Source organism: Diuraphis noxia, unplaced genomic scaffold (assembly GCF_037042655.1).
Source record: "Diuraphis noxia isolate RWA-SAM2 unplaced genomic scaffold, SU_Dnox_SAM2 contig0002, whole genome shotgun sequence".
Taxonomy (NCBI): domain Eukaryota; kingdom Metazoa; phylum Arthropoda; class Insecta; order Hemiptera; family Aphididae; genus Diuraphis; species Diuraphis noxia.
In genome coordinates this window covers 23,181,074-23,204,740 of record NW_028301712.1, presented here as the reverse complement: position 1 = coordinate 23,204,740, position 23,667 = coordinate 23,181,074, and the positions used below count along the sequence as shown (strand labels likewise).

General features: G+C 27.7%; 1 protein-coding gene across 6 annotated transcripts in view; it reads right to left on the bottom strand.

Moving 5' to 3' along the window:
- The window catches only part of LOC107164174 (5-hydroxytryptamine receptor 7), a 232,925-nt gene that overhangs the window by 68,339 nt on the left and 140,919 nt on the right, over window positions 1–23,667 (bottom strand). For 3 of the 6 annotated variants that reach the window (XM_089220370.1, XM_015511900.2, XM_089220374.1), the window contains 2 exons: window positions 5,993–6,482; window positions 3,554–4,063 (listed from right to left, as the gene is read on the bottom strand). In XM_089220370.1, coding sequence (XP_089076496.1) covers window positions 3,554–4,063; window positions 5,993–6,337 — 855 coding nt within the window. In that variant the 5' untranslated portion in view covers window positions 6,338–6,482. Of the gene's footprint in view, window positions 1–3,553; window positions 4,064–5,992; window positions 6,483–11,069; window positions 11,211–23,667 lie in introns of all 6 variants that reach the window. The other 3 variants (XM_089220372.1, XM_089220373.1, XM_089220371.1) reach the window with 3 other exon arrangements.

Below are 23,667 nucleotides of genomic sequence, written 5' to 3'. Positions count from 1 at the left end.
CATACTATTATTCAGTGATTTATTAGTATATTTATATTACTATAAAACAGGACATGGTCTAAAATCAACAAAAATGTATTTTGTGTACCTAGTTAACTTATAACTAAGAGTACTTGATATTTTTCAAACGCTTTATACATTGAATTGGATGGCTGTATTAAAGCGTAGTTTGCCGGTATGGTATGGAATACGGGGTGTGAAAATTTATTGAGTAAAAAATAAGAGGAGTAATAGGAGTTCAAAAAAAATATTAATCTCAAACTCTGTATGGTATATTTAAGAGTATTGTGTGGGGGGTGTGGGGGGAAGCCCCCCACGAGTCGGTTTTGTATACGGGGGTGGTGGTCCATATAACTTTTTACATTCCAATCTTCTTAAAATGTGGTTCGGCGCCACTGAATACATTGTAACATATAAGAGAAAAAAATCGGGTAAGTCATGGATGTCGATCTGCTGTACAGTAGATTACAAGTGGATTACTGTAATGGATGGAATTAAATTTTAATCCAATGATATTATATCATTGTATCCGAAAAACGGATTATCTGGTCTAAGATATATTATAGATTATCATTACTTATTAGTTATTATCCATACTTATTAAAATATTTGACATTCTGGTGGACATTTTTTTTTGTCGTTTAATTAATTTCAAACGCTCAAAAAAATTTAATTTGATTTCTGGTGGACATTTTTTTTTTTTTTTGTGATACAGATTGACAAACTTGTAATGAATCTTGTATTCAATTTTCAAACCTTAGATTTTAAAAGAAAAACTTTTATGAATTTCTATCTAAGATAATTTGAACATTGCCATAACTTTTACGTATTTAATCAAAATTTTAACTTTAGATGCTTATAAAAAAAAATTGTGACTATGTATTTCTTTTATTTTTCAACTGCTATTGTAACAATATGTTAGGAGCCTTGTATTAAATTTTCAAATATTCTTACCCAATAAATAAATTTTTATCAATATTAATTTAAAAAAAAACTAATAATGATCGAAAATTTCATATGCCTATAAATAGTTCAAATTAAGTAGAAATTGAATGGTGATTAGAAAATACTTATATAAACATTTGGTGAAAATTTCATGTATTTATGGTCGTTTTTTTAAAAGTTATATCAAAAACCAAAATTGATATTGTCGAAAATTGATTGTGCGTAAGAATTCCCGTTTTTTTTTTTTTTTAGTTTGTTTATCCCGATTATTTAGAAAAATATTGAACATTTTTTACTTTTGACCAGCCTAAGTACCAACTAGATTCACTTTGTGATCTAACAAAGTACTTATTGAAGTCAAAAATCGAAGCGTTTTTATTTCCTCAAAACGTGATGACGGACACACACATATCATGGTAAAATCAATACATTCGCTCCGCTCAGAATCTGAAATAGATAGACTAGACGGTTAGGTATTTTTGTTTTTTACTATAAAATATGTATATATTGATGTGCGTGCATGTAAGTTTGAGCGTTGTGTGTTCGTGAGTGTGTGTAAAATATAGTGTAACCATACTGCAGTCTGCAGTTAAGGATAATGAGAATAAGAAGAAAAAATATATCAACTCTTGTAATTTTTTATATGTTAGAACACCCATGCAGTAAGTTTACAAAGGATACCCCCGCTGTCACCTATATGTTTATTATTTGAAAGAGGACAAAAATATATACTTATTTGTGTTTATATCTCAGAAATGCCGAGAAAATATTGCTGTTGTGTAAACACACGATTGAAAAACATCGTTTATATTATAATAGGTACATTCATAGTCATCTCAGTGGAAAAGACCTGAATGTTTTTCGTTTAATAAAGATTATTTTGAATTGCAGTCATCTGTGATAATAATGTGTATGAAAATAGTATAAATACATATTTTACCTTTATTAAAGATATGTATACAAAAAATATATAGTACGTTAGTTAATATTTAGGAATATAATTTACAGGCGGAAAGTCAAGTTCAAAGTTTTTAAATATTTAAAATATTGGTATTAGAAATGATTTAATCAAAATGATTTTCCTAAAAGATATAAATAATTATGAAAGATGATATTGTAATATGATCGTCGTAATAGAATAATCTGGCTATTAATCTATTTTACAGTAGGTAGGTAGGTACTGAAATATATTTATATACTTAAATATATACAATATAACATAATATATGATAACTACGGTTTTCACTATTTCTACTATGCATTGAAACTTTTAATAATATTTCTAAACGAACAATTTAATTTAATATTAGTTTAGTGGTAAACATATAACAACTTATATGCTGGTTAAATCGTTTAACCATCCAAAGTTATAATGATATAGCAATATTAGCTAAAACCCAACTTAGACATATTGGGGCTCAAGACTATTTTTTTGGTTGAGCCCATCAACTTAAATTATAACCTAATCTCGAAATATCCCATCCACTGTTAGGTTAATTCCCTTTCACAATCTCCTCTCAAAATCATTTTCCTATGCAATTATATGCACAATTAAATTTAAAATATCCATTACGCTGATTTATTCAATGATGTCTCAAGTTCTCCGGTTTAAAAAAAAAAATTTTTTTTTTAAACTGAAAGATTGTAAAAAAAAGTACAATTCTGTGCATATTAAGTAGTACTTTAGTACTTACCTTTAGTGTTAAATGTACCTACATAGAAAACCATCTATTTTGTGTTTAAGTAATTGACTGGTTAAACCTATTTTATGCAGTAAGTATAGTAGTGCTTATATTAAATGTTTTAAATACTTTGTAGTGTATATTTGAAATAAAATGTTGAACACATATATGTAAGGTTAATAGCAATAGCTAAAAGTAAAGCTGTGTACCTACCAAAAGCTTTTTCTACGATTCGAGAACTACAAGGAGTATGTAATAATTAGTTACAATTTGAATGCGAGTACATATGTGAAGTGTAATACAAAGAGTAGGTACTTGTTCTGTTATATACTTTTGTAATTGACTGGTAAAGATAAAGGGGGTAGAACATTGTACCAAACAAATCATGATGGTCGAGACGCATAAAATCATAATTACATAAGCCTCGTGTAATAATAGGTAGCTTTTTATTTTCTTTGTGAAATTTAATACTTCAAATGGTATTAAAATATATTCCTCAATATTTATAATATTATGTTTTAAAAATAAAATTGTTAAAAATGTAAATTAGTAAAAGATAATAAAAACACTACACAAAAAAATCAAACGTTAAGGTTAAATAATAATGACTATTGTCGCATTGTATTTGTATTTACAGCTGTTACTAATCATGGAATATGACGATTTATAACAGAATAATCATCAGCATAAAGAGGTCTGTGCATAACGTTACGCAAACCGTTATGGACTTTATAATACTATAGCCAATAGGTACTTAAGTAAATATTACTGATGGAAAAATGAAAACGATGTTCCTGTAATATTCCTGGCCACGGACTGTGATATAGCCTGACGCAAAACACTCGAGTCATCTGATCATGATGCAATGTAACATCAACAACAACAAATAATAATAATATTATGGTATATAATGTGCAAACACTTACCGTGGTCACGGTGCTGGCACTGCTGCTGGCCCGGTGACTGTGTTGGCTGCGTTCCGGCGCAGTGGCGGCGATTTTCGACTCGACCGGGCCGACGCCATTTTTGACGCTGATCTCCAGGTAACAGTGGCTGTTCTCCAGGTGGCTCTGCGCCCTCCGTTCCTCCAACACGATCTTGCGGGCGGCCCGGAAGATCTTGTAGTACACCGTGATCATGACTGTCAGCGGTATGTAGAATGACCCTAGCGTCGCATATATCTGGTAACCAAAGTTCTGGCACACGGTGCAGTGTGGTACACCGTCCACCGTCGAATGCTCATTTCCCAGTATGAGCACCGGCGGCAGGCTAATGCACGCCGCGCCCAGCCAAACCAGTGACACGCATATCAGCATCCGGCGAGGCGTCCGCTTCACGCCATACTCGAGGGGCTTGGTAATGGCGTAATACCGATCCACGCTGATCATGCACAGGTTCAATATGGATGCGGTGCAAGACAGTACGTCGAATGACACCTGCAAGACCGCAAAATATAATTGTTTTCATTTGTTAGTTTTAAAATCTTATGGGTAGGTAGCAATTGGAGAATTTGTGTTGCTTTGAAAAAATCTATGGTGCTTATTTCGTTCCTTGAATTTAGACCAAGACTCGTTCCGATGTCATATGGCCTATGTCGTTATATATTTTATTTTGTTTATTTAATATTTAATTATTGCAAAACAGCATCTATGGAAAACATATTATATTTTTACAATTTTTAACTTCATCATTATTTAAGTTTTACTTTTTTAATGACAGCGTAAATTTTTAATTTCATATTCCAATGCGAAAACAATTTTAGAATACTTTATACAGAAATCAAATATTGAAAGAGTGTTTCGCTATAGTTAAGTATTTAAAGCTTATATGAGTTGAGTAGAGGGCACCTGCACTATTCCACTCCTAGTTAATTTAGATCAATACCTAGCTTATAAATATTTAAACAACAACTCAAAAGTAGACGCACTAATGTGAGAAAATATATAAACATGACTTTATTTTACAAGACTTAACTTTTTTATTTTATTTTATTATTATCATTATTATTTGGTAGAGTATTTGCATAATATGATTCTACATAATTTTAGGTATTTAAAGTCAATTAAATATGATTTTGTACAATTTAGAGGCAAGTATTATTAAATTGTCATATGACTTAAATTTAATTTTGTTTCGTGAAAACATTGCTACGACATTTACTAGTATTAGCATGTATTTGTAGGAATGAGTCGATCGCAATGTCGTACATAATGCGATTACTATGTTAATCAAGATTTAATAAATTATAAAAATGTTGGGATTGTTATTATATCTATATCTATACATTAAAATAATTGATTTTTCATTCAATTTATGTTCAATTTATGTTCGAATTGAGTTGATTTTTCATTTAACTGTATTTTAAATTTTTTTTAGGAAGCATTAAAATCATGATAAAAAGGTATCCTTGAACGGCAACTTTTGTTATTTATATTTATTTTATTATTCAGATTTCCAAACTTTCTATTGTTAATTTATAAAATAAAAATATCAGATATTTTATTTTACTTTGTATATTGTGTAGCTAGTTATTAGTTATATTATATTATTTATAATGCGTGTATCGCAGAACTGTTTGCATAATATATAGCGATAAACGGTCGACTTGTTCAAATTAGTTTTAAAATTATATCTAATAAAAATGTGTTTATTCGAATATATTCAAACTGTTAAGAATATATGAATAATAAGCGTCAATAACATACTATTTAAGTGACATAATGTTTACTTTAATACCGTTTTATTCGTAAATTGAATGCATTATGGTGAGAAGGCATCATAATAGAACCATTGTGTATGTACTGTTTTATGAGTAACCATCTATTAATTGTTCTTACAATTTTAAAAAATGCAGCTTATAATTAATATTTACCTTATTTCTGATAATTATATTATTATTTTGTTTGTTGTTTAATCACCTACTCAAAAATCAACTTTATATCTGTCAGAAAACGATGTATGATAAATTTAATTTATTTTTAAGTATCTATTAAAATAATATCACCAAGAAACAGCGCTCTATTCATTAACGCCTTAATGGCGTTTAGTTTTTGGGCATTCCCTTGTTTAAATGCTTATCACTAAATATTGGCTACGCGTTTGGAATTTTCGGTTATTATAGATCAAAATTCACAAAAATCAAAAAAATATGTTCAGCCTAAAAATAAATAATAAAATATAATGAATTTTATCGCTCAAAAAGTGAGAAAGCTTAAATGTATATATATTTTTTCAAAACGCATAAATATTCAACGATACAATGACACGATATTTAGAGTGAAAAAAACGGCTGTCCAATACCCACGTTGGTATAGACTATAGACGATTTACAATACAAATACTATTTTAACAAACGTCACACGTACCCAGAGGTCGCACATGAACGTGCCAAACGGCCATTTTCCAAGAACCAGGTAGAGCAGGGCCATGGGCATGACGAGCAGGGCCACGCACAGGTCGGAGACGGCCAGAGATACGAGCAGGTAGTTACAAGGGCGCCGAAGCTTGCGGACCAGACACACGGCGATGCAGACGAGCACGTTGCCGACGATCGTCACCACGATGACCAGGAACAGCACGGAGCCGATGGTGAACGCTTCCAACGCCGTGTACGTCGATGAAGGCCCGGCGGCGGTCGTTGCGTTCTTTGGCCACGACACCACTGTCTCGTTGTGCTCGTACACCGCGGCCGTGACGTTGACGCTGTCCATTTAAACGACATCCGGGAACGCCGCCGACCCGAGCATAACCGGCCGGCCACTCAGGTGACGCTGGTGGTCGCCGTCATCGCCGCATTGCCGTCGTCACATCAGCAGCATAATATTCCAGGCAAATCTCGTGAGACGATGGCCTAACCTGTGATTGATGATGTTATTAGAACGTTTCCATAAAGACATTTCTCGAATGGACATTTTTAACTAAAACATTTTAATTGATGTTTTGTTCTTATATTTTTTTGCTTTGCAACACTGTGACTGTTTTATCTCTAATAGCGGATCATTAAAGTCAAAAAGTGCGCAAGTAATAAGGAATAAAGCTAATATTATTGAGATTAAGTTTTCGAATATTATTTAAGAGTAAAGCCAAGCCATTGATTATAAATACTAAACATAGTATTTATAATTAATGATTAAACTGATGAAATATGTTTTCAAATGTTTGGAAATATTAATAACATTAATGAAAACACTAAAAATAATCACATAATAAATGTTATTTTGTAGGATATTAAATATATAATATGTTTTAATATCGTATATATTCTACTTAGATTTATGGAAAATTAATTGATTTTATAAGCTTGTTTATTAAGAAAAATTCATTATTTCTGTTTAGATATAGATAAATACAACGTTATTGTATATAATTATTGATGTATAAATATTAACGACATATTATATCAATAATTTTATATTTTTATTCAATATATAATATCTTAGATGATTACTGTGATGGCTTAAGATACCTATACATAATATTATAATCTAAGTTAAAAGCTTAGCCTAGTTTAAAAGATATCGATATGTAGATGGCCCTAATACTCTTATATATTATGTTCATAATTTTGTTACCTATCAAAATACGTAGATAACTTAAAATACAAAATATATTTAAATTAAAAAAAAAAATTATTAGGTATGACTTTCTAAATTGAATTTTTTAATAACTAAAATAACTTAGGTACAATAAACTAGTATTCCCAGATTCTCCTCTATTATCATTTATTTTTATTTACTTAAGCTCAATAATACGTTCTGTATAGTTAAGATTAAAAATATTAAAAATAATATGGCAAAACAACTTTTTTAATTCGATACAACCTCAGAAATTAAATGTTATTTTCTGTTTTGTAAAAAATTACTACAATCCAGTAATTTAAGTAGCCTAGATTCGTTAAATAAAATATTTTGTCAAACAGGTTTTTACACGCAAACTAAAGGAATAAAAAATGAAGGGTGACTTTGATAAAAATGCATTAATTAAGATTAATTTAAGATTAACCTTGGTCGGATGAAAACTTAATGTTTTTCTTTTTTTTTATGAAAGGTTTGTTTTTAGTAAATTTCTTGATATATATCTAAAAAAGTATAACTGCTACTAATGAGTTTGCTCCTACCTCATGTCTTTATATGTTTTTGTCCGTTATTTGTATTATTTACCTATTGTTATATTATTCTAAATAAAGAATAATAAAAGAAATATTTCATATTAATTTGAACAGTTATATATAATTTATTCACTAGAAGAAGTGATGCTCCTTTAAATACTTTCCAACTTTCATGTCAAAATGTTTAGAATTTGCTTTTTTTCCTGTTATACAACTACGCACTATCAATGAAACCATGTTGACAGTTTGATACTTAGATATATATACCTTCAAATAATAGACTGTACGTAAAACATGTAAAGAAATATAACTCAAAGACACTGTCGTTGTAAAAATTTGTCTTGTCATGTTTACAAGCCTCACGTAGCCACATATATTTTATCAACATTCAACACCATTTAAATTTTCTTGTAAAAATATATATTATTTATATAATATATATATTATATTTGGATTTCAAGATATATTTTTTATAAATATTTATATTCAATTTTTTTACGTTAAGATAGTAACTATTTTTTAAAAATAAATATTGATTCTTACTCACATAGTTAGGGTATAAAATATGAAAAAATTACAAATTTATTTTTATATAAGTGAAATAAGTATAGTAATTCAGTTTAATTTATTCTAATGAGTTAGTCATCCATCCAATTTGTAATACAGTCTAATACTCTACTTATGCAAGTTGAATACCGTTTAGATCTGGAAGGTATACATTGATAATAAATCTTTGTAATACAAGTAACATTATCATTTAACTCTACATTTAATGGCGTTAGATGAAATTAATTAAACGTTTTTCATGAAATTATAATGACGTGCACATCTGGTTTGTACATTTTTTAGTTTTTTACATTAGTATAAAATTAAGAATTCGTGTCTATAATATTATGTTTTAAAAATAATAGAAGACTTAAAGGGATAAATATTATTAATTAGCTGACCTAATCATAAAATAATTTGTTTGAGCATATACAAAGTAAATGTCAATCTTATGATAAATACATTGAAAGATAGACTTCAGCGTGACCCTAGATTAGATGTTATACAAATCTGTTTAAAAATTACAAGAGTCTATCCAGTACATTAGATTACATAATCAGTGAATAACATAGACTTTTAACAATGAAACATAAGTTAAATAACTCTTACAATCGGATAATATAAAGAGTATAATCTGAGTTTAAAATTGTTGTATACAGTTCCACAAAGAAAATTCTTCTGAAGTATCTATAATATGTTTTAAACTACACAATAACACATATTAATAAATAAACATCTAAATAATTTCACAAACGAAACATATTTATGTTAATTTAAATTTAAAATCAAAGCTTTAGAATTTAAAATACAACAGTAATTTTGCATACCGAAAACTTCTATGCATGTACTTTCAAAATAAAACTGAAAAATTCTTTGATGTTAAAAATAATGTAATTTCGTAATATTTGATCTAACCAAATCGATGTTCTAGGATAATATGAATTGTACTAAAACAAAATATAAAATGTAAACAGAAAACGATTTATACTGATGGCGTAAAGCAAAGAAAATTCATTATATACCACAAGTACGTTATTGTTATTATTATTATTATTATTATTAATTACTGAGAACAGTAATGCATTACAAATCTTAATATAAAATATTGATAATGCACACTATAAAATATTTATTTAATTGTTTAATTTATTCAAATTCAAACAATATTATTATTCTTATTTAAATTTTATATTTACTTCGTAAGTGTTATTATCTTTGTTTTATTTATTCAGACTAATTTTCTATTTTCGGTCTAGGACAAGTGGGCGCCGCCAACTTAGAACGACCAACTCAGTGCAGCCAACTGAGCCGTAGGTCCGTAGGGACAAGTAGGCGCGAGTCAAGTGGACGTAAATAAATGAAAATTTGGTATACTGCCTACCTTCTAGAGTATCTAAGAATAAAATAGTTATGACAACATCATTTAAATAAAATCAAAAATAATTAATTACCTAGTCAGTTTTTTGTACATTCCTGAGTCGGTAGGCCGTCCCACTATATTTTGCTGTACTGCGTGGTGTACATGCATGGGGCAATCAGATAAAGTATTATTATATCAATAATAATATAGGATATCTCTGTATCGGTTTATGAACGGAAATATGACCTAGAGTCATATCTGCACGAACGTCGTTACATGTATAAATCGCACATCATGTAAACGATGCTTATAGGAAACTCGTAAATCTAAATGCACGCGATTAACGACACATGACGTAAACAAATACGATAACGAAACAATAACAAATAATAATAAGTGTACAATGATTGTGTATAGGCATGGATCACATTCAGTCTTCGATGTAGTCGTGTTCAGTTCAGACATCATTCAACATGGAAAACATCAAATTGCAGCGAAATCGTGAAAAGTTTTATGAAAACGGATTTTTGTATGTATTTGACAAATTATTGGCAAAACTGAGTTTTGGCGATGTGAAAAAAAAAACGACATTGTAAAGCTCCGTGTATATAGTTAATGGTAAAGTTGTAAAAACTTTAAATAGACATAATCATGAACCATCTGCAGTTAAAGTAGTAGCGGACAAAATTGTAACAAAAACTAAGAAAAGGGCTCTAGAAACGCAAGTATCGTCATTCTAAGTAATAGACGAATGTACTCAAAATACTGATATCGCTTGTCGTGGAGTTCTTCCTAATCAAGAAGGTTTAAAAAAACTTATCAGAAAAAAAGCTATGAAATACATCAAGCTCCATCAAATCCTACAAATCTTGCTGACCTCGAAATTCTTGAATATAATGTATGAGTCAGAACCAGGAAAAACTGAAAACTTTTTGCTAGCTGACAGAGGAACCGGTGCAGATAGAATCCTAATATTTGGACGTCAATGAAATCTGGAAATATCGTTAACTTGCGATGATTTTTTTTATGGACGGAACATTTAAAATTGCGCAATTCAAAATATAATTTAAAATTTATTCAAATTTAAGGCATTCACCCTATCTTCTATGCACCGTTACCTAATAAATATAGAGAAACATACGAAAAATTGTTTGGTATGATTAAAATGTTACTGCAAAATCTTGATCCAAAATCTATAACTTTTGACTATGAAATGGTTTTTTTTTAAAGTGTTTCAGATAAATTTCCTACTGCAGAAATTCCAGGTCGTTTTTTTCATTATATGAAAAATAATAATGAAAAAAGTTATGTAAATTAGGCCTAACAAATCAATATAAAAATGAACCGAACTTTTCATTGTACATAAAAATGATTACAGTTTTGGTGTTCGTCCCAATTGAAGACATAGATAATGCTGTGTGATCATTACCTGAAAACTTACCAGATGACGTGCAACCAATTTTAGACTGGTTCGAGGACAACTAAGTCGGAAGTATGAATAGTAGAGGTAATGGACGAAGACAGCGTTTGTGTCCTCACGAAATGTGGTATATCTACAACAGAACATCAACTAGTATTGACATTATTCCTGTTTGTTCAATTTTATTTTTCAAAACTAATCAAGTCAATGCTGTATCTGCACCATTTTTACTTATGACATCTTGGAAGATTTTCAAAAATGTCGTCTTTGCTTAATAATTTGTGAATTGAAGGATGGAATATAAAAAATTAAAAAATTCTTTAACTTATAAATGTATGTTATAATATAATTTATCTACAAATTGGCTTATTCATATCAGTTATTTCTACATAAATTTATTATTATTTATATATCACTGAATCTACATCTATGTTACTTAAATTGCCAATTCAACAGTCAGATTTAGATCAATTATAACTTTGAAAATCATAAACTATATTACTTAGTGATTGAAAACGTGTTATTTGAAAATCAATTAAACTTTGTTTTTTCATGTGTTAACATCTATACTCCACTTCCTCTTAAAAATAAGGCTGCAGTAATTTTATGCAATGAAGCAAAAAAAAAAAACTAATGCGTTACGGAAATACAAACTTTCAGTCCGACAGCGCATGCGTTGTGAATATGTTGACGAAGGAATTGGTTACTCGAGAGCTTTTAGACGGATATTTTGCAGTGTTGACAGGCATACGGACATATTTGCTTTTAATACAAATATATCTTAAGATATTAAACGAAGTTAAATCTAGTAGTTTAATGTAGGTGTCTGTGCTCACACTGTTTTGGGTGAAAACCAATCAGTGAACCATATTATTTTTTTTTACGACGTTTTTAACGTGTGAATTATACGTTGGCTTATATCCTTTTACTGTGAATCTGTGATTGTTTGGTTTGGTAAGGTTACCACATAAATAACCACGTTACCATATTGTTTGACATAGCTGAACATTGTTCATGACCACAGTACACGCTTATAGTGAAAACCTGCCTTTATAAGAAGTGCACAATCGGATTTCAAATAATCTGTAGTGTCATTGGTTACATCGATAGCCTATATTGGAGCGTCAATTGGCACTAAATGTTCATGTTAAAATGTATTGAAAAATATGCTCATCATGTTCAGTGTTTATAGTTTATCTAATATCGATAAATCCTCACGGTATTACAAAAATGTTACACGTAGGTATGTTTTTTATATGATACATTTTGACGTTATTAGTCATTAGAATATAGGTATAATTACGTATCAAAATACATAAATAAAATTAATAACTAACCGAATGATGCTGTATAATGGTAGTACTAACATTTTTTAAAATATGAAAACATTTATATATATACAAATAAGTGCTCAAAAAATTAAAAGATTAAAAAAAAAATGTTATTCCAATTTTTATATACCATATATGCGATGTTGCTTGAAAAATGTTTAAATGTTTACATATACAGTTAATATTGCAGTGGATTTAACTCGTGTGTTTTTAACACCATTATTATAAGTCATAACTAAATGCATTAAAACTCAGATTTCAAAATCTTTTATTTATTTAAAAAACCGATTAAAACCAATATAGTTGGAATTTTAATAATTAATTATTATATTTATATAATTCTAGTTAACATGAGTATTTTCATACAAGGAGAATCTAGTGTTTGGTTATTTGTTACTTAGAATCCCGATGGTACAAGGAAATATTTGGTTAACCGACAACAATTAATTTCACAAATCTTAAGTGGATGGAAACAAAAAATGTCAAAAACATTTTTTGAGACCATTATCAAAACCCAAAAAATCTCAAAAATTAGTCTTAAACCCTAAACTAAATTCAAACAATTTAAAAAATCTAAACTAAACCGATAAAATTTAAAATTGTTTAGGTTCTTGATATGTCTACAACGTATATAATTTTATTGATAAAATCGTAATATTAGTAGGTAGTTAATAAGAAGAAAAAATACATTAATTATTGTTCTAATGTAAAATAAAGAGATGTGGGTTTGATATATGATGTTTATTATACTAGGTATCTATTTTTTACTGTTGTTAAAATCGAGTGACCTATCATATAAAATGTTTTTATTAATGTAATAAATTTTACTAAGTTACTAATTTACTAAAATATCTATTATATTTACACATTTGGTGATGAATTTCTATTAAACCTTTTAAGGATAGGTAGTAAAAATACAACACAACAAAATTATGTTCACATTTAAAATAAGTGTGAAAAAGGTATAAAATTTGAAAAATTAAATTCATAGCTATAAAAATTGCCAATTTATCGAATTATAGGTACATTATCAATATGTTTACCGAACATTGTAACCAGTAAATTCAGTATACATTGGTATATTTAAAATACATTCATATCTTGTTTATAAAATTACGAACGTTCCTTCGATTATTTTTGATAATGTTTTCAAAAGTTTCAATCAATTTATAAACAAAGATTTGTATACCAAAAAAAATTGAATTATTAAGATTCTAGGTCTGGGTAGAAAATGTATTAGTAATAATTGTGCAACAAAGTGACTATATTGTCTATTGAATGCGCCACGTTATTTTTTATAAAAATATATTAAATATTTTATTACAATATTTGGCCAAACTAATGTTTTTGATACAATTATTATAAAATTTATAACAAAACACGCCGAAGAGATGATATTATGACAAGTAAAAAGTAATTATAATTAATAATGATTCTAGTTACCAAACGTAACCTAACTTAACCCAGAATATTATATACCATAAATGCAAATTATGATAGAGGAATTAACTGTTAACCTAACCTAACCTATCTAAGAGTATTTAAAATGCACAAAAAAAACATAGAAACTTAAACATCAGTGACGAATATTCTGAAAATGTATTTGACTTAACCACTTTATCTTTTAATTAAATAAACAAGTATAATATTATACAAGATTGAATAATAACTACCAAAGGGCTTAAAAAAAAAAAATTTCTAATGATTTTAACTAATTACATGTATTTTATAACTTTTTTTCACTTAAATAAAATAGATAAACATTATCTACTTGGTCTTATTGTTTTAATAATATTTATCAAAACACATAGGTACAATGTTCTAATTAATCAACAACCGTTTTTTGATTAATTTTATTGCATCATTACAATGTTGATCGATTCTTTATACCAAACAGTTCTTCATTTTTCACAAAAAAAAAAAAAATATATATTAAAAATATTATGTACAAATATATACAAATATATAATATACACAGTAACCGGTAACTTAAACAAGTATAAAGGGTGTTTTAATATTTAATTATTGTATTTTTATAATTAGTGGTTTGGTTAGTTTTAAGACCTTTGCTGACCAGCCACGTAATGTTTTATGAAATCTCTAAGATTTTTCAATAAACTAAAAGTCTAAGCTCATTAAAATTGATATATTATATTGTTCTTTCAGTACAATATAAAATATATTAAAAATCGTATTGTTGAATATTTTAGACGCATATGATTCTTGAAAATTATTTTATAATATAAAAAGTGGATGTGGTCAAAGCAACTGAAAAACCATATTATCGTACCTTCCATCATTAATATTCCTTAACATGCCTCTGATGTTGTTTATTAAAAATTCATAATTCTTTTCTATTATTTATGAAGAATAAGTGTATGAAAGGGATTCTTTAAACTGCATTTTATGAAAGATCAAGAAAAAAAACATTATTTATATTAAGAAACCATAGATATCAAAATATATATATTTTTACTATTACCAAGTTTACCTAATTTTTGTTTCGATTGTAACGATTGTCTATTGCAAATATTAAGTTTCACCATTCAACAAGTCTTGATCTTAAAATATGAACACAAATTATTATAAACATTCAATGAAATTATGTTATTATAATATACATAATATTATTTTGTTTAAATGATGTAAAAACTATTTAGGTTACGGTTGATTTTCTAAATTATATTCTTACATCGAAATTAATACTATACATTAATTAAATTATTATTTGTAATATTTTGCAACTGAAAGTTATAATATAAGAATGTATTTGTATAAATTTCATATTTATCTGAGTATATTAAAAATATTTTGTATTTTGAAACTCTTGCACACACGCACCAAAAAAAAAAAAAAATCCAGTGAGTACTCGATCAATTGATTGAACTTTAAGAATTGTCTCTTTTCGTGAAGGATTCAGCATCTGCACTTAGCTGCAAACTAAATTATTGCAACACTTGAGTAAAATAATATTTGCTGTCGTGAGTGGTTTTAAAACTAAACGAACCTCCTTAATACTATTGTTTCTAGATAAAGCAATCAACATGTGTATGTATACTAATAGTATATCAAGTATCAACGATACGATGATGGTCACAATTCAATAATGTATGTGTACACTTTATTTTAAATCCAAAACTAATAAATCCATAGTCATAGTTACCTGAATGAAATTTGTGTAGCGTACTTTCGTACGCCCACTATTTTTGGAATCAATCATCTAATCATCTACTAAAGACATTTTAACCGATACAACAATTTTTATGTACATAAATACTTCAATGATTTATTACTACCGACCACATAGGTGGAAGCTATATAATATTGGTAGGTACTCGTTCATTTTATTCGACGGACCATCGTCATATAAACCAGCTGAACCACGCCATCCTTCTGATGTCAGTAGCATGTGGTAGAGTTGTTTAGCAATTGTTGAGCTAGTAAACACCGATCAAGTTGATTTATACAAGAGTAATTTTATTCCAGTGATTTAGATTTTCTCGTACTCTCGTAGCCTTTGTCACATTTGTTGTATTTTATTTGTATCCTACTACTGGTTTATAATATGCAAAGACAAGTAATTTAAATTTATAATTAGCTATTAAAAATTTCAGGAAAACCCTCTGATGTATATTAAGAGTTGTATCTATTTCATTGTTGAGTAGATAATTTGGATATGTTAAGTTTAAATTCAACGAGTGTAATGGAAAACAATTCTTAACTGAGTTATGTTTTTAAGTATATTATGATATAGATTTATATTGCTATTAGAAATTTATTATTTTTTTAAGTTTAACAAATTTCTAAAACCTAATTGAAAGGATAAAAAAAATCGTTATTATCCACTAGAATATACAATTACACAATTTCGTCTACATATGGAAATTAAATCGCTAATAAAAATTGTATGCGGACTTATGCTTAATTATTTTGTTTAATTTCCATAAAAATAAAAATTAGCAGGAATATTATGCAATTTACAATCCGTATGTTTTTAAATCAAACATTTCATACATTTGCAATAATAATATAATTCGTGTATTTTCATGACCTAGACAAATTTTGTACAAATTTAAGATTTGAACTTAAAAAGCTTATACAATAATGTTGTATACCTGTGTATAGTTATGATTTTTTATAATTAGGACAAGAAAAGCTTACGAGAAACCTTGTATCATATTTTTAAGCTATTTAACTTAAAATCAAAAATGTTATCATACAAAAATCGAAGAACATTTCAAATATTTGTGACATAAAAAAGTCAAAATATTTTATACCATGTCCAGAAAATTTTAATTCAAATATTTGGAGAAAATGACCATGTGGAAATATAATTAAATATCATAATATTAAAAGGAATAATGAAACAAGATAATATATTTTATAAATACGTCGAATAAAAATATAGATTTTTCAAGACAGACAAAGTTTAGAATCAGTGTTCAAAATTAGAACTAGTAACATAAAACTACAAATCGATAAAATATTAGTAATAAATCAGTTTCACAATTATTATGTTAGTATAAACTTTGGAAAATATCAGTAAATGATGTTTATTACTTTTAATTAAGTCATAAAAAGTTATTTCATAATAATATTTGATACATCGGAAATGCCAAACTAGGTATGCAATAATCCCCACCTAAAACTTTTAGCCTACAAAGAGTATTAAAACTAATATGGATTTCGAGTACAAAAGTTTGGATAACCTATTATATAGTTTTTATAAATTTAATGAATACAATTACACCAGTTATAAATACTTAATTCTTAAACATAATTGTATTATAATCTCAAAGAAACAAGTTAGACACCCTATACTTTAATTAATATATGCATTAAATAATTTACTATCAGGATTCTATGTACGACTCTAAGAATGACTCAAGATTGAACCCAATATTGCGGAAATAATGTTTCAAAATGTTGGAAACTCTGCCATATTAAGTTGGGATGAAATGCATTTAAACAGTAAGTTTGGTAAGATACCGGTAAATGGTTATTAATTTATTTCTTGTAATGTTTGACGAAAAGGAGGTTAAGCTTTACAGAAATACATCATAAAAAAAGAGAGAGGGTTGAATAAAGAACGACGAATGAAGTAGAAAAACGAAAAGTTTCCGGCAAGAATAAAGGAATTTCGTCGCATCATACGCCTGATTTATTCTACGCTGCCGGCACTTCAGACGAGATGACTAATATCATTTAGCAAATACAAACCGAAAAACATTTAACCAACCAAATGCTGGCAGCTATATGCTACAAAAGTCATTATACAGTCCTAGTTTTATGTTGGAAATAATAACCCCGACAACGAACTACTAATGTAGAAATGCATCTATATTGATACAATTTAATAAACTGTATTCTAAAATGTAATTTAAAAATAAATTTGGCAATTATATTGTTTTTAATAGTTGACACTTCAATTTATAAATTATGTGTAAGATTATGTGTACTATACTTATTACTTATTTATTATCAATACTTATTATTTGTTGACAAAATATTTACTGAATTTCTGGAATAAAATATTAACATAGAATATATAAAATTGAATTTTCTTTTTACCATAAATAATGTTATAAAAATAGCAATCCAAATATGATTAAAGTATTACTATATTTCTTTTAACACAATATTTGAATCTTTCGAATTGTTTCAATATAAATTATAAATGATGAAAACTTTAATTTTATTAATATTCTATAATTTCTTCACCTTTAAATAAACTTTCAAAATATTATTATATATTTATTAAATAATGAAAATGCCAGTACAGATATAGATACAACTATTATAGAACTTTAAGAAGTCAGATGGAAAACGTAGACAAAAATGTCTGCGCAATGAATAGGTTATGATTATGTCAAATGACAATTAATTTTTAAATTATCATTATTAATAATGAATAGATAAATGAATTATTATTGTGCATTATTTTGAATAAATTAAATTTAAGTACTGAAATATATGAAATAATTTTGGGAAGATAAAAGCAGTTTATGTTTGAGGAATAAAATATTTAGATTGAAATATTGCCTGAGTGAAGCTCAATAAAAGTATACTTTACGGATATAAAAAAACGATAAACCCTTAAACGTTTTTCGCCATTTCTGAAAAAAAGATAAAATCATCTATATAGATTTTTGTTCTTTGTAAACACTTAATGGAGTAAACCAATATTCACTCAGGCCGATGTTTTTATTATATCCCAAAAACCAAGAGGTATGTAAGTTGTATTTATTTCTTCTTTTTCTACTATTTATTTGGTGACAACATTCTTTCACACTTCACTCTATTAAATTTTTCTAACGGTGATAGTTTATTTTATCGATTTAGTTATTACTATTCTATAATTAAAGTGTGGGCAAATAATAACTATACTCGTATATTTAAAATTGCATTTGATAGGCACTAATAACAACAAAATGAATTTTTTTTTTATTATTATTATTTATAAAGTTTTCCTGGCAAAGTCATCTAAACATAGGTATAATGTTCAACATTTTTAGCTATTTATAAAAACGATATTAACATAATATGTAGGTAGTAAATAATTAGGTTAACAAATTAGCGATTTACATTGATAGATTTAAGATAGTGTTACAAGCAATGAACGATATACAATAGAATTTTCACCCAAATTAATAATATGAGCTATTATACCACATGAAATTTAAAATTATAAAATAACAATCAAATTGTGAAACATTGAATATACAGTATATACTGTACAGTAATAATATTATTTAGGAATTTCTATTATAATATTTGAAGTTCAAAGTATAAATACAAATACATTTCTTCCAAAAGTACATTTAAGCTTAATCAAGTTTTTGGGTGAGTACGTATTATATCAATCCTGAGATTATTTTTATTTTTCTGATAATATCTTTATGGTTAACAGTCTAAGTATTCACTTCTTCATAATATACTTAATTTGATGGGCATTATCAAATTAGAATCAATATATCAAATTGTATAAGTATAAGAGTTATATTATACGAGTACTTGTATTTTTTTAATCATATATAATGATATAAAATCTCAATACAATTGATTAATGAAATATGTACATTGTACAACTCCATAATATTAAATCAGTACAATTAGTATGAGTATTATTTGCGGGTTGGTGCTTTATCTATCACTTTTAGATTACAAGGTTCGTCATGAAAAAAAATATAAATATAAGAATATAACTAAATACAATATGCCTATAAGAAGTATGATTTGGATGGTTCAAACACACTAGTCCTGATCCATGTGGGTCAATGTCAAGTGCTGCTATTCCTCTCAGTTTCATGATGAGCCGTGTCATGCCTTTCTATCCCCCTTTCCTCCTATCATTGTTTATAACTAAAAATATAAAAATATATAATTCTTATAGCTATACTCCTTATAATTTAATTTAATATTATAAATATTATACTACTAAACAAACAGTTAAATATTGTGTACGAATTAATAATATTATATAAATATCATTCTAAATTTCTAAAATCGTATTACAAATATGAGAGTGTACAACTTTTAATTACTTTTTAGCAATATCATATATTGTAAACAAAACTATTAAACCTATTCAAACATAATATTTTAGGTATAAATAAATCAGAGTGGTGTCTATAATTGACTCAATTATGGATAATATAGTTATATACAAGACAACCTTTACATATATACCAACAACACCCCCTCCAGAACTCATTGATTCTACTAACTATACGTTAAACTTCGTGAAACATAAGTTTTTACTTATTGGGATCGATCCGAGTGAAATTTTCAGAGTGGCAGTACATATAATAACTCCATCACGTTATGTTAATATTCCAACTGAGTTTCTAAAGTAGATATTGTCACTGATGGGTAATATCCTATCATTTATTTTGGAATAACCAGGAAAGTATAAAATGACCATATTTCTTGAGACTAACAATTTCAAACTAACTAGTATGATATATAGCGGTGAAAACACCTCAGTGATAAAGTCTAAGATACGTGATGGATGTCGAATTCTTTTAAATCATACAGAACTCATAAGTCTTCAATATTTAGAATGGTGTATTTTTGAAACAATTATACGAAAATAAACTATCATCCTAAAATAATTTCATATATTTACCGAGTATCTCGATAAAGAACTTGATAAGTAGAATCATCACCAAGAACGAGTGAAGAAATAATTACATTTATTAAAAATGTATATGATGACTATATTATTATAAACAATCCTAGATATGATATTATTTTCATAAGCCAGTTCAAAATGCATGCATTTACACAATTAGCTATAACGAATCTGAAGGGACCATGTGATTTCTTTCGTTATTGAGAGTTTTCGTAATAGAGAGTAATTAATAGCTTTTAAATCAAACCAACCATTATAAGTTAACTTAATGTTATTTACGTAATATAGAGTTTTTCGTTGTAACGAGTTTTGTTATAAAGAGTTTTCGCTGTACCTAGGATCCATAATAGCACAAGATATCAACCTTAAGATAGATGTAGACACTAGGATTCAAATGGGAAATAGGTGTTATTTGGCTTAGGAAGTATTTTTGGCCCAAAAATCTTATCGAAAAAATTAAAAATACAATTGTATATGCCCCTGATAAGACCAGTTATTTTATATGGCTCTGAGACGTGGATTCTGAGAAAGTTAGAGGAAACAAGACTTGCGGTGTTTGAACGAAAAATTCTAAGAAGAATTTATGGACCATGTATCGATTCTGACACTGGGGAATGGAGTTAGGTTAGAACTATGCTTTTCTAATGTTATATTGAGAAACGGTATATAAAACTATACATTCACAATTTTACATATCACTCAGTTGTTAGATTCCGTGAGATCATTAATGATTTTAAACAACATTTTTAATTTTAGATTCTGGGCGGAGCGAGAAATGTATTGATTTTACAATGATGTGTGTGTGTTTTTTTTTTTATTTTTATTTTTTGTGCCTGTCATCAAGTTTTGGGGCAATAAAAAGATTCGAATTTTGACTTCAGTACCTTGTTAGATCAGAAAGTGATTCTAGTTGGTACTTTGCGGGGTCAAAAGTAAAAAAAATTTCAATATGTTTCTAAATAATCGGGATAAACAAACTAAAAAATTAAAGGAAAAACGAAAAATTATATTTATAAAACATAGGTAATATTATGTTTCTAAAACTTCTACAAACACTCGTTGACCAGAGGAATAAGTCCAAGGGAACCCAGGATTAATGGCGTATCAGAGTTATCTTAAAGTCTTGGAGAATGATAATAAACTTGGTATACTTTATTACGTTTAATCTTCTGATAAACTGTAAATAAATAAATAATAATTATTGGTGATAATAAATATAATGGACTATAGATTAAGTCAATAAAAGATTATTAGACTAATTCGTATACATGGATACGATGGTTACATACAATCTATCTTGAATTCGATAACTTATAGTGTTTTCCTTATCGACAGATGCCTATCAGTAACGTAAGCTGTATAGACTGACAGATAATTTAATTTCCAGTTCTGTATCCACCAAATGAGACTAATTATATTTCGTGTATAAATCATACAATTCAATTAAATATCTACGCATTTGGTTTTCCGTGGTGGCCTTAAACCTTACAATACTAATAAAAGGATTGAAGATGATGTCGTAAAGGTTGGTAATTAAATACAGTATACCAACCATGGTTTCCAAATTTAATTGCTTACAACAAACTATGTATGAAACTACAAGCACTTAAACGTTGAATGAAATTCGATGGATATAATTGGTTTGTAGACAAAAGTGTGAAATGGATAATATTTCGAACAAGTATTGCAAAAAACATAGAAGGTAGGTGTATTAAGTAAACCGTGTGTCCCAAAAATCAGGGGCCATTTTACTACTCATTATCATGTAAATATTTTTCAATTCTGTTTGCGGGACATTAAACTAGACTAATGGATCGTAAATTTCTATGACTTACAATGTTTTTAACTCATGTATCTTGTGCATGCGCGATAAAACTTTCATTTTTTTAAATGGCAACCCGTAGTTTAAATATCATATTCGGGTTCATGGATTTTTTTCAAGCCATTTTGATGTATCAACTTGTGTTCTAAACCCAAAATTGACTAAACTAGATCTAAGTAGAATTTAAAAAATTTAAAAATTCAATTTAATTTTTTTTTTCTAACTGTACGTACTTTTTATCTAAACACCATGAAACAAACAATCAAAATTATTATTATTATAATTAAATTTTATTTCTTGGTTTATGGTTACGTCTGAGGATGATCCATTATTAATTAATCATATTTTGTGGACTGATGAAAGTAAATTTAATAATGATGGAATATTAAATAAGCAAAATAATCGTTATTGCGGTCGAATGAAAATCCTCACTGGGCTGTTCCTACAAACTTTCAAACATGTTGGGGTACAAATGTATGGGTTGGTTTGATTGGTGGTAACTTACTTGGGCTCTATTTCTATGACGGAACTTTAACGGGAAGAAGATACGTAGATTTTTCCCGTAATGACTTGCAATTATTACTCCTTAATGATTTATCTTTAGATATACGTAGAAATATTTATAATCAGCAAGATTTCCCCATCTGCTTATAGTGCCCGAATTTTCCAAGAATTTTTGAGAATAAGATTTGGCGAAAAATTTATTGCAACACATGGACCAGTAGAGTGGCCCCCAAGGTCACTAGATCTAACACCGTTAGGTTTTTTTTGTGGGGGCACTTGAAAAATGTTGTGTATGCTGATCCTCCAATCAACATCCAAGATATAAGAATAAAATTACACACGCATGTTACCTCCTAAACGCAAACCAAATACTGGCAGCAACTACTATAGTGAATGTTTACGTCGATTTGAGGCATGCACTTTACACGACGGAGGGACTTTCGAACAGTTTATTGAATATTTTATGTTTGTAATTTCTGTATATTAAATTTTAAAATAAAAATGTATAGTAATACTTTAAAAAAAAAAATATAAATGTTGTTTCTTAAAACACATGTTTAAACTATGTTATTAAATAATAAATAGTTAATTAGTTTAATAATAATAATTTTGATTGTTTGTTTCATGGTGTTTAGAAGAAAAAAATAAGTAAGTTGAATTTTTAAATTTTTTAAATTGTACTTAGCTCTAGTTTAGTCAATTTTAAGTTTTGGATACAAGTTGATACATCTAAATGGCTTGAAAAAAATCCATGACCCCGAATATGATATTTAAATTACGGGTCGTCATTTAAAAATGTCACAATAGTGTAGTATA